Genomic DNA, 12,645 nt, shown 5'->3' with positions numbered 1-12,645 from the left:
GAGTGAGAGAGAAAAAACATCCTTAACAAGGTCTCTAACAAGGTCTGAATTTGACCTTCAGGTTTTACCTACAACATATCTTTTGTGGTTTGACTTATTCCAATGGATTGAAATGTCTGGCTCGCATCTGACATAACCGTTTCATCTGAAATGTTTGTTGTATGCTCAAAACAATTCTTAAAAACCCTTTGAGAGTTTTGTTGGACATGTTAGTCATTCATAAATCATAAACAATGGACATGTTGGTCTGGTTTTGGTGCGTAATTCAAACCCTTTATTGGATTTTCAATGAGTGAGTGTCAATCAACTCAAGAAAGTTGAATTCAAGGTCAGTGCAGGACTGGATGTGCAGCTCAGTCTGGTCAATAAATGATGTTGGTGTTGTCAAGAATGCCAGTCTCAAGAAAGGATGCTGACTGCCTTTAAAGATTTATGTCACCTCTCATTATGATGAACAGCAGTGTAGTGAGAAAGGTAATTAAGATGCCGGTCATATGGATGAGCCCCTGCTGTTCAGCTTGAAGATGAACAGCAGGTGGTATCAAAGACTTCATTGTGTGGGTGAGCAGGGAGGCTAAGCAGACGCAAAATGCGTGAATAACCTCAGCAGACGCCTGCATGTTGTTGTATGTGTTGGTTCAATGTCCTGGCTGTGACTGAGAGCACCAGTGAGCCAGACCGTGTCTGCCGATCAATTGTTTACAGTTCTTTACACACTATATATAAATGAGGGCTGTGCTGTTGATGGATGCCTTATACCAATAATCTTAGGTGGTTGTCACTGAGGCTATAACACTGCTAATAACACTGCTAATAGTAGGCTATAACACTGCTACTGTAGGCTACTGTACTTCCCTTTATATGTACACTAACAAAGCAAGACTAAATGCTTGACTACTGACAGAAACAAATAAATTAGGAAGTAACAATCATTTCCTGGTAAATTCAACAAAAAGAAGGCCAAATGATGATGAGGCTAAGGCGTACACTCACTCTGTCACCCACGCGCACACACACGCACAAGCGCACACACACACACACACAGAAACACACACTAAGAAATCTCCTCCAACCCCCCCCCCCCCCCCCCACCCCACCCCACTGCTCCTTCTGTACTCCACCTCCTTCTGTTCTCCTTCCTTGCGGCCCACCCCTACGTCCTGTGTCCCTTTCTGAACGCCTGCCCCCTCCAGCACCTTGCCTGTCCCGCGGTAGCAGTGTGTGACTCCACAGCACATCACTCAGGATGGACTCCAAACCGCTCCACCTGGCTCTGCTTCTGACCAGCCTCCTCTCCCTCTGTAAGGACCCGCCACTCTACTCTCTGAGACGGGATCTCTCACTGCTAGGATAGGTAGCACCCTCCACTCGAGCACTTTTTCATCATATGTCTCTCACACGTTTGTTTTGTTTTCCTCCCTTTCCTCCACTCTCTCCCTCCACCTTTCTTCACACACAGGGCGAGGTGCTGAAGCTCAGTCATGTAAGTATGAGATATAATTACTGTACTTTCCATGTTTGAAGCGACTTTCACGAAGGCATCGGAAAGCTAGAGACTGTGTTCAGACAGTTTTAGGCCAGCTAGTGGGTCCTCTCCTACTCTTGACAAGCAGGGCTATTTTTACACCTCACACAAAATAGTTATTTTTGTAGGAAATGGGTATTGTACGCATCTGACTTCCTTGACGCTTTCATGTCTTTGGTTTGATTTACTGAAAGTATTTTTAGTCGTGATGCGCAGCGAGTTGCACTGCTTTGCGTCAGCATGGGAATGAACCTCTTTGATACTCCCACATTCTAAGATATTATAAGATAAGTGATTTTATTTATTGCTCAGTAATTTTTCTCCCCTTGATTTTGAACACTTGATGGGCAATTGAAAGGGAGCTGGTGAGATAGATCTGTAATAACGAACCATTTCTATTTCCAATGGCTAGTCTATTTGGAGTCACAGATTTGGGTACTAATCGGTACTTTTGGTTCAGTTCGCTGCTTCCTCCCTTGTATTGCTAAGCCGTGTACCCATTCTAAAAGCATTTACCCAAGGAGGATGTGAACAGAATGCCCGCTTTGTAGTGGCAGCTCAGGCCACATTCTGTTGTGGTTGAGTGGGAACAGGAGCCAGGGTAATGCCACAGCCCTCCCAAGGGAAGGTCAGCCTGTGTTTGTTTGTGTGTTTTCCTTCCTCCTCCGGAGTCTGGCTCCTGCTTACTGTGGAATGAAACCAAGGAAGGCCTCTTCCTCTCGACTTCACATTGTGAAGACAGAAAGAATATACTAACCTCCCTGCCTGGCCCTGTTGCATTTTACATGGAGTTGCTCTTATTCCTCTTTAGTAACTAAAGTAACACTTGTGATTTCGTTGTTATTAATCTAGCAACAGCATTGTATTAACATGGAAATGGTTCCTGTTGATACACATTTAAGTGTGTGTGTGTTTGTGTGTGTGTGTGTGTTTGTGTGTGTGTGTGTGTGTGTTTGTGTGTGTGTGTGTGTGTGTGTGTGTGTGTGTGTGTGTGTGTGTGTGTGTGTGTGTGTGTGTGTGTGTGTGTGTGTGTTTGTACAGTATACACCATAGACAGCGTGGAGCTCACACTCCTGCCCAGCGGCGTGGTAGAAAGTGGCACCCCGGTGACCCTGCGCTGTGAGGTCAGTGTCAGCCATGGCCCCTCCTTCAGCCTGACGCACAGCTTCAACTTCCTACAGGACGATGTCCTGGTCTACTCCAAAAACACCAGCGAATCAAAAGTACTTCACAAACTCATACCAGCCAGGGCTGCCAACTCTGGCACATATGAGTGTCGGGTCAAAGTTCAAGACAAGAGCAAAAGCAGCCACACCCAGAGACTCACCGTCACAGGTACTGTTGAAGTGGGCACTTATCCTTATTTTCCATATGAGTACTGTTGGTTTTCCATCTAATCAAAGTATGGTCTGATAGTAATGAGCTAGCACAGAGCCAACTGTGGCCCCTATACTGTGTTCTGGTACGTGGCATTACAACAAGTTGACTTATAGCGAGTTCTAAGAACCACGCATGGTTAGGGTTAGGGTAAGTGTAAGGCTTAGGGTTAGGGTTAGGGTTAGCGTTAGCGTTAGGGTTAGGGTTAGGGTTAGCGTTAGGGTTAGGGTTAGCGTTAGGGTTAGGGTTAGGGTTAGGGTTAGCATTAGGGTAAGGGTAAGGCTTAGGGTTAGGGTTAGGGTTAGCGTTAGGGTTAGGGTTAGCATTAGGGTAAGGGTAAGGCTTAGGGTTAGGGTTAGGGTTAGGGTTAGGGTTAGCATTAGGGTAAGGGTAAGGCTTAGGGTTAGGGTTAGGGTTAGCGTTAGGGTTAGGGTTAGCATTAGGGTAAGGGTAAGGCTTAGGGTTAGGGTTAGGGTTAGGGTTAGGGTAAGGGTAAGGGTTAGGGTTAGGGTTAGCGTTAGGGTAAGGGTAAGGCTTAGGGTTAGGGTTAGCGTTAGGGTTAGGGTTAGCATTAGGGTAAGGGTAAGGCTTAGGGTTAGGGTTAGGGTTAGGGTTAGGGTTAGCGTTAGGGTTAGGGTTAGCATTAGGGTAAGGGTAAGGCTTAGGGTTAGGGTTAGGGTTAGGGTTAGCGTTAGGGTTAGGGTTAGCATTAGGGTAAGGGTAAGGCTTAGGGTTAGGGTTAGGGTTAGGGTTAGGGTAAGGGTAAGGGTTAGGGTTAGTGTTAGGGTTAGGGTTAGGGTAATGTGGTATCCTACTTTAGTGGTTGGCTGTATCCACCCAGGCCTACAGACGCCCTTGCTGAACGTGACGCCTGCCGTGGTGTATGAAGGGGATGCGGTCACAGCCACGTGCAGCGCTCCAAACGAGTCTGGCTCCCTGCTCTTCCACTTCTACGAGAACTCTGAGAAGATCAAGCAGGTGAGGTCCGGTGGGAACTCAGTGGAGACCAGCCTGAAGCTGAGCCACTTCGGGAACAGTCTCCTGCACTGTAACTTTGACGTCACCTTGCTGCCCGACGCCGGCAGGTCCAACGACAGCAATGTGACCGCGGTCATGGTGAAAGGTAAGAGAGACTGGGTTGTGATGTCATCATGTCTGCAGTTAGGTTCAGTGATGTGTGTCAGGTTCCAATCAAAAGTACAGTATAATTGTTATGAAATCAGAATTCTATGTGTTCAATTTCTATTGACGTGATGCTCTACAATACCCATGGCGCCTCATACAAGTGCCTACAAGATGTATTGTTCTGCTGCTCTTTTTTGTAAATTTGTAAATTTGTTTTTGTTAATACTTTGCTATTTTGTAAATTTCTTGTCAATATTTGCTATTTGTTTTTTATGTACATGCACCAACCTCACCAAGTCAATTTCCTGTATGTGCAAACATACTTGGCCAAATAAAAGAATTCTGATTCTGATTCTGATTCTGATTCTTCATCTGGATTGCTTCATATTCCATCACCTGCAAGAGGATGGATATTTGGTTCATAAATTTCCCTTCTTCTTTGTCTTGATATCAGCGCTTTACATCACGCCACTCATGACCATTATCCCGTCCGATGGCATCGTGGAAGGGGACATTGTGGAGATTGTCTGTAAAGTGTTGGATTCCCTGCCTCAAGTGGTGGTGTTCCTGCTCAAGAACAAGAGGGTGCTGAAGAGAAAATCCATAAGTCTGAGTCATCGACTCACTGTTCTGGCCGAGGACATGGGTGACTTTGTGTGCAGGGCAGAGATGGGCAACGTGCAGAAGGAATCCTACAGTTCCATTAAAGTCAAAGGCAAGTATGGGATGATAGTGAGCTTGTTAAGTACATTGTGTCAGTACTGTGTCATTCAAGGCCATCCAATGGAGTTTGTTGTTGATCAGTGTGTTTATGTCAAAAGGCATCGTTCAATGAAATGTTTGACGCTCGCCTTTTTCTGTCTGAACCCCACAGAGCTGTTTTCAAACCCACTCATCAAGATGGAACCCAGAGAAGTGTATGAGGGAGAGCGTTTCACACTGACCTGTTACATCTTACAGTATTCCCCTGAGAGGATGAGCGGTGACGATGTTAAGTTCTCCATCTACAGAAACCATATTTTAGTGGCGCAAGGGGGGAACTACAGTGGCATAGCTGAGCCCTCCCTCAATGGTAACTACACCTGCCAGGCCAAAGCCATAAATATCGTCAAGGACTGCAAAAAAACGGTTGTCATTAACGCAAAAGGTGTGTGTGTGTGTGTGTGAAATTCCGGATTGTTTTTTAAAACATTCCATTCTCAGGGACAATATAACTTCCATAGTACAGCTAGCAACATGTCCTTATCCTCTTTTCTCCCTTCTTCTCCCCTCTTGTTTTTCACGCGTCTTCTCCTGTCTTCTATTTTCTCGTCGTATTTTTATCATCTCCATTCCTCTGAACTTTCCTCCAACCCCCTCGCTTCCTCCCTCCTTCCCACCTTCCCCCTTTCCCTCTCTCTCTCTCCCTCACAGTGCCTGTGTCGGTGCCTGTCCTGAGCATGGTTGGGGGCAAGCTGCTGATTCTGGGGAAGCCCTTCCAGCTGCAGTGCCACAGTGACAACGGCTGTATGCCCATCAGGTACACCTTGAAGGGCCCCAACGGGCAGGCTCATGTCAGGACGGTGCGCAGGCCCCAGGAACTGGCTCTCTTCAACGTCACAGCCATCCACAGGAGATCTGAGATCACCAGCTTCACCTGCCTGGCCCAGAACCAACCCAACAACCCCCCCAGGGAGAGCTCAGCAGAACACCTCAGACTCACCACCATCATCGTAGGTGAGGTGGCCACAGAGCTTCCTGTTTAGAAACATAAAAAAGGCTGTCACAGATCATTCAGCTTGCCCTATAACACAGGAAGGAAATGCATGGAAATACTTTGGGTGATATGTGGCAAAATATAATGCTGGGCAAAGGTAAAAAGGTAAAGTCGCAGATACGGTCTGCATTGACCCTATTACGCATGCTGTTCTTATAGAACCGGTGTCTTATCCCGTCCTGACCACCAAACCATACATGGGGGAAGTTGTTGAAGGACAGGACTTGATCCTCACCTGCACTGTTGAGTGGGGCACGCCCCCCATCACCTACAAATGGTACCACAGTAAGAGTGACACGCCCCTCCTGTCAAAGGACACCAATGGCCTGCAGGGATCCCACACTGTCAGAGGCGTCAACCGAGAGCACGGAGGAGGATACTACTGTGTCACCAACAACCAATCCAACGACAGCAAGAAGAGCGCCATGGTCACTGTAGCAGGTGAGGGGCGAGGGGGGGTAGGGCGGGGCGGGGTGGGATGGAGGGGGGGGGGCAATCTGGGATTGGTACATCCATTTTGGGATTTATGAGTTAATGGTATACTGCCATTGATTCTTGAAGAATATAACTTATACATGATGAGCTTAGTTCAACTACCCCCATCAGAACCCAACATATAAACTTGTTATAGTCCATTGTTTGTAAACAACATCAACATCAAAACATGGTTGAAACGATAATTTCGATCTCATCGATGGTCAGTCCTTGCATCCATAGCTCCGTCCATGAATTTGAGCATGGTTACATTTTTCTAGACCCATTCCTCAGCTGTTTACCAAAAAAAGTGGTTTGTTGTTGTTTGAACCAGTGCCATTTCTATCTGTACTACAGTGAAACTGGCTGGCTGGAAGAAGGGGCTGATTGCGACATTCTGCATTCTGCTCACAGTGGCCCTCATCCTCGTTATCGTGGTTAAGAAAGGCCTTCTTCCGTTCAAACGGAAGAGGACCACAGAGTTGTCAGTGTGAGTTGGCCTTGAGTGTGATTTTTGTCGTTCTACCATAATCTTTATACAAACTACTAATGAATGTGTTCATTCAGTTTTTTTGTCACAGGTCTGTAATGTAGGAGAAAACGGTCACGCACTGTAAGAGTTTCCTGTTTATAAGCATTAATTGTGTTTTCATGTTCGCTATCTCTCAGGAAGTCAGTGAGCGCCAAAATAGAAGAGCGTCTGAGCCTCACCCAAGAAGAGGTCAACATGGCTGCCAATGGTAAACACTGATTTACCTGTGGCTGCTCTCAGGGCTTCACACCACCAAACCATTTGTCCCTCATACAAATCTTAATAGAGTGTTGCGTGACCTCCACAATCCCTTTCCTCCTAACCACATGCTGTCGGGACCTCTTACTTCCTCTTTATCTGTGTTCCTTCCTCCTGGGCTTAGTTCAGAATAGCAGGAGACTAAAGCAACATCTATTGTGTTAGTATCGTCATGTTTCACAGAATGTTTCATTCAACATGGATGAGACCATATGTTGTTAGTGACACACTGCATGTTGGACTGTGGGCCATATAAGGAAGATACACAAGTTAGCAACAGCCTCACAACTGCCTGTCTCCTATAGTACACTTCCTCTGACCCTGTCCTCCTGTATGACTGACCCCTGGTGTCTGTGCTTCACAGTCACTCCGGGGGTGATGGGGAGGAGCGTCTGGAGTGATCATGTCTCAGGCTCAGGTGAGCTTACCAGAGGTCAGGGGTTATCGATGATAATTCTATCAATAGGTCTCTACCTGTCTATCCAACCTGAATGTTGAGTCTGCCTGTTGTGTTGTAGAGTCTGATGAGCAGAGTGAGGGTCCTCCAGAGCTGCCGGAGACACAGTACACTGAAGTGCAGCCCCAGGAGATGGACCCCTGCAGAGGTGAGACTGGCCAGTCCTATCAGCTTCAAATGGTTTGGTCCATGACTCTATGTTGCCATCATTCCTGAACAAACATCGTAGAGATATTTTGACAGTTATATGCCTTGCATTACACCTGGACAAAAATCACTTAAATTGTGACCTGGGGGGCGGGGGGGGGGGGGGGGGGTGAACCCAACTGAGAAAGGCATTTGTCATGATTTGAACTTTGACTCATCACACTGATGCAATGTGTGTCTTCAAAAGAGGCGGATGCAGCAAAGGAAGGCAAAGGGGGGCGGGGGGGGGGGGGGATCTGTGGGTGGAATAATGTTTAGTGAATGTAGGCCATGGAGGGATTGTTATTTCCATTGAAGCATTTCATATTCTCTCCTTATGCTTTTGTGTCCTCCCAGCTCCGGTGAAGAAAGGCACGGACACGGTGTACAGCGAAGTGCGGAACTCAACGCAAGGTAAGACTAACATCCTGTTCCTCGCTCACAAAACGCTCTTACAATCTTACTAAACAGCCAATTTGATTTTTGGTCCCTCTCTTGCCGTTTAAAAAAAAAAAATGCGCCAGGAAGCACAAGGTCAGGTCTCACTGTAAACATCTGCATTGTTAGTGAGAGAGTGTTCCGTTAAACAAGGAGGCCTGATAGCCAGGTGTCCACTTCCTGCTCTCGTCAAAGGGAACTTCCTGTAATAACAATCCAGTCCAAACAGTGAGTCTTTCCGTCATGCTGATTGAGCAGGCCGCTCCATTGTTTGATACCCATGGAAAACACACCCCACTCCGTCACCCATTCAGTCCATTGTTCATAGTTATTGACCTACTCCTTGCGAATGTCAGTAGTATGAGTGTCAAACAATGTTGTGGCACAGGGGAAGAGAACACAATAATGGGCTTTGGCTTGTCTCTGTGTTGTTAGACAATGGGGCTTGCAGGCAGGGAAACAGATTAGTACCACATACACATTAGTGGCTGTAATGCGATAAGCCCGAAACACCCACTCTTCTGGAGGAGTGGTGGGTGTTGTTTGGGGGAGTGGAGACGCAAGTTCTTCTCTGATCACTGACTGCCTTCATTTCCTGAGCTTGTCTCCTACTGTGTTTTGACAGGTGCATCAGAAGAACAGGCGGATGGCGTAAGTAGAACATTGTGCTGACATGCACAAACACACACAAACACACACACGGGCAGGCACACACACACACACACACACACACGCGCACGCACACACACACACATACACACACACACACACACACACACACACACACACACACACACACACACACACACAGACGCCTTTTAACTGACATAGAAGGACCCCTAATATAGAAAATAAGACATTGACTAAGTATTATGAATAGAAAGTATTGTGAATAGAAAGAAATGCTGATAGAATAGTGTTCTATTCCAAAGTGACATGGCTATTTTTTATATCAGTTTTCCATTTACTTTTCCAAGCCACTAAAGTTATCACTGCACTCAGTCCCCTAGGGGTTCTCATTATTTCTCCCTCAAAATCAAGAGGAAGGAGTTGTTGATGCTGGACCATCAGAGATTGCAGTGTAGTCTGAAATGTAGACATCAATGTCATGAAGAAGTCAAAGAAACAATGACTGTCTCTGCAGTGAATGATCCAAACAAATTAGATGACTGGAAAATAATTCTTCAAGGATGATAGTCTCTCTTCTGTCTTTCTCAGCAAGGGTCAGTGGAGTATGCCCAGCTAAACCATGATATCCATGACAACCATGATGACCATGATGACCACCATAACCACGATGACCACAATAATCACAGTAACCATGTGGACCACAATGGCCTGGATGACCACAATGACTGTGGTGACCACAATGACGAGCCAGACTGTTAAGAATGACCATTTGAATAATGACCACCAAGAATATTTATTGACAATTGATCAACTTGAGCTGTTATTGCGTGGTTTTTAGCTATATGATTATCTCCCATAACCTGTTTTGTATTATTACTATTTTTCAAAATTCTAATTTTTCAAACTATTGTACAGTTCTTACACTTTTTCAAACTTTGTGAATTGCAAATAAAATGATCCATTCCTTGTCCTTTGTTTCAATAAGTTGAAAACAGAGTTCTTGCCTCAGCCTGTCCCCTGTCATATCTCCAGAGGACGTGGACAGAGGATGTACTGCATGTTTCCACCCTGAGGAAAAGCCAAACAAATGTAGTTTCCTTCTAGTGTGAACTGACAATTCATCAACAGGAGGGAGGCCTTTTGAACCTATACTGAGGTACAGTCTGTGACAGGCAGTGTGACTGTAGTTCAAGTGTGACAACGTGAGAAAGGGAGAAAGGGAGGGAGGCTGTCTATGACCTTGTCTATGGCCCTGTCTATGGCCCTGTCTATGGCACTGTCTATGGCCCTGTCTATGACCCTGTCTATGACCCTGTCTATGGCCCTGTCTATGGCCCTGTCTATGGCCCTGTCTATGGCCCTGTCTATGGCCCTGTCTATGGCCCTGTCTATGGCCCTGTCTATGGCCCTGTCTATGGCCCTGTCTATGGCCCTATTTATGGCCCTTTCTCAATTGTTAGGAACTCGATTCCTCGCGTCCTCTCCTCCGTCCTCCACTCGCTTCCTACTCAAAGCTCATTGGAGGAGATGATCTAGGTTCCTCCTCTAAGATATTCTCCTCCAATGCTTTTTGAGAAGCAAGAGATTGGAGGACCGAGGAGAGGAAGCGAGAAATCGAGTTTAAAACAACTGACAAAGGGCCTCTCTGCGCTGAGACAGTGAAAGAGTGCTGCCTCTTATGACCACTAGAGAGCAGCACCTTGCATAATGTGGCATGGAAACTTGGTGCCATGCTGCTACAATCTCTTTCATGTGAGAAGGGCTTTTGTTTCAGCAGCCAGTCATATCAGTTTCAGTTTCCAATCCGCTTATGGTTTTGATTGACTGACACAGTCCTCAATTAGGTATGAGGTAACACAGGGGAAGTCAAAGGGAATCTTATCCATGGTTTTCTCGCTGACACCAAACAAATACAAATTTGACAAAACATTTTTTCTGAGATGGAAAATGTAATGACATGTTCACAAAGGTGGACGGGTTACAGTGGCTCTCTTTTGTCCATTGAATGTCCAGGTCAGACCAGTGAGGTCATCCCCAAAGGAACACAACAACATTCGAAATGCTAAACAGAATGTTGGGTCATCACATCCTATAATATTACAAAAATGGTGTTGTTCTTGTATACTACAGTACATACAGTATGTTGCGCTATACTAACATAGGGACAGCATATAAGAGGTTGATTCAGTTCATGGCAAGGTTGTTGACAGTCCAGCTCATGTGGATTAGCAGTTTGACAAGAAGCTCTTAGGGCTGAACCGACTTACATGCTCTCATCTCCATTCCTGGCTCAGTCAGACTTATAGAGCAGCCTTTAGTATGAAGCCATTCATCTTCATTAGAGATAAACCGGTCCCCTTCTTGGATTACGTTTCAGTTATGTATGTACAGTATGCATGTCTGTGTGTGTCTGTGTGTGTGTGTGTGTGTGTGTGTGTGTGTGTGTGTGTGTGTGTGTGTGTGTGTGTGTGTGTGTGTGTGTGTGTGTGTGAGAGTGTCTGTGTGTGTGTCTGTGTCTGTGTCTGTGTCTGTATGTGTGTGTGCATGCCGTGTATGCGTGTGTGTGTGTGTGTGTGTGTGTGTGTGTGTGTGTGTGTGTGTGTGTGTGTGAGAGTGTCTGTGTGTGTGTCTGTGTCTGTGTCTGTGTCTGTGTCTGTATGTGTGTGTGCATGCCGTGTATGCGTGTGTGTGTGTGTGTGTGTGTGTGTGTGTGTGTGTGTCTGTCTGTCTGTCTGTCTGTGTCTGTGTCTGTGTCTGTGTCTGTGTCTGTGTCTGTGTCTGTGTGCGCATGCCGTGTTTGCGCCGCCATGCATGTGTGTATCGCAATCACCAGGACCATTTTGCCCTTCATCCACTGCCTCCCTACTCTTCAGGCTGTCTGTCTGCACTTATAATTAGAGGGTGTGGTCTAGCCAGGGCTCCTCCTTCCCTGCCCCTCAGGTCATGTTGGGTTCTTCCTCCATCCTGCCCAGGCCATGCTAAAGAGGAGGGGTCCATAGAGACGTCTATGAATGGATGGTGGCTATAGCGTTCCTTCCCGAATGGAAACCCACTCCAGCTCTGGGGCTTGATCCATCTCTCAGCTGTTTGGAGTTCTGCAGTCTGACGTTGCTGTATCATTACATCATGCGCTTCAGTTTCAGGTTGTTGGTCTGCCTCGACAGCAGAGAACAACATATTCTGAGAACTGGCCACTAGGAACCGTGTGTTATGCCAAATGCCATAGCCAATGCTGTGTCATTAAAATCTCTGTCGGGACACAAGAGTTCAGAATAAGATGTTAGCTGAATATTAGCAGGCACTAAACTTGAATCTGGAAACATTGGTCTGTTGATGCAATGTATGGACCACATGTATTATAGATGACAAAAAGTGCGGTTAAAAGACAAAGGCCAAGTTTTGTGTGTTCATTCCTTTATGTCCTACATGCTTTTTCCCTCCATGGGGACGCTAAACACAAACAGGAGAGGATGAGGGTGATGAATCTGCTGAGGCTGTGTCCTACATTCTCTGCAACGTCTCCTCTGACAGTACACCTTCCCAACCCAGGGTTACCCAGGGTGGTGCCGTCCTCCTCTAAAGGGCCAGTCTGATGTTTAGAGAACCCGTCGACCCTGCCATAGGCACGCTGGTGCGTTTACCATATTGAACATCCATCATGTAAGGACATGTGCTGCCATAGAGTCCTGTTACATGGTATGTATGGCATCATGGCGTCTGTGCTTACCTGCACCTCGAGAGACACACGGCGCAACCACTGTACTGTACATGTCCTCTATGGTGATACTGTAGGATCAATAGGGTGGTAATTGGGGGAAGGGAGGCTTGGGCTTCATAATGTTGATACAGTGAGTGATGAATGTGTCTATACTGAACCTTTCACTTTC

At 46.3% G+C, this 12,645-nt stretch overlaps 1 protein-coding gene across 2 annotated transcripts; it reads left to right on the top strand.

The window, feature by feature from the left end:
• The first annotated feature begins 1,242 nt into the window (after positions 1 to 1,242).
• On the top strand, positions 1,243 to 9,728 carry pecam1a (platelet and endothelial cell adhesion molecule 1a). Of its 2 annotated transcripts, none has more exons than XM_083677975.1 (15): positions 1,243 to 1,301; positions 1,460 to 1,483; positions 2,567 to 2,860; positions 3,744 to 4,025; positions 4,482 to 4,742; positions 4,902 to 5,099; positions 5,441 to 5,743; positions 5,943 to 6,224; positions 6,615 to 6,747; positions 6,927 to 6,997; positions 7,412 to 7,465; positions 7,566 to 7,652; positions 8,048 to 8,104; positions 8,754 to 8,779; positions 9,347 to 9,728. In XM_083677975.1, the coding sequence occupies exons 1-15, from the start codon at positions 1,247 to 1,249 to the stop codon at positions 9,515 to 9,517; spliced, it is 2,298 nt and encodes a 765-aa protein (XP_083534101.1). In that variant the 5' UTR covers positions 1,243 to 1,246; the 3' UTR covers positions 9,518 to 9,728. The 2 variants fall into 2 exon arrangements, with proteins under 2 accessions (XP_083534101.1, XP_083534100.1); XM_083677974.1 differs by having other exon boundaries at positions 4,902 to 5,174.
• Positions 9,729 to 12,645: the final 2,917 nt, after the last annotated feature.

Source organism: Argentina silus (genome assembly GCF_951799395.1).
Source record: "Argentina silus genome assembly, chromosome: 9".
NCBI classification, from domain to species: Eukaryota; Metazoa; Chordata; class Actinopteri; order Argentiniformes; family Argentinidae; genus Argentina; species Argentina silus.
Note: the sequence above shows the minus strand (reverse complement) of the source record. Positions and strands in the feature narration are given on the sequence as shown.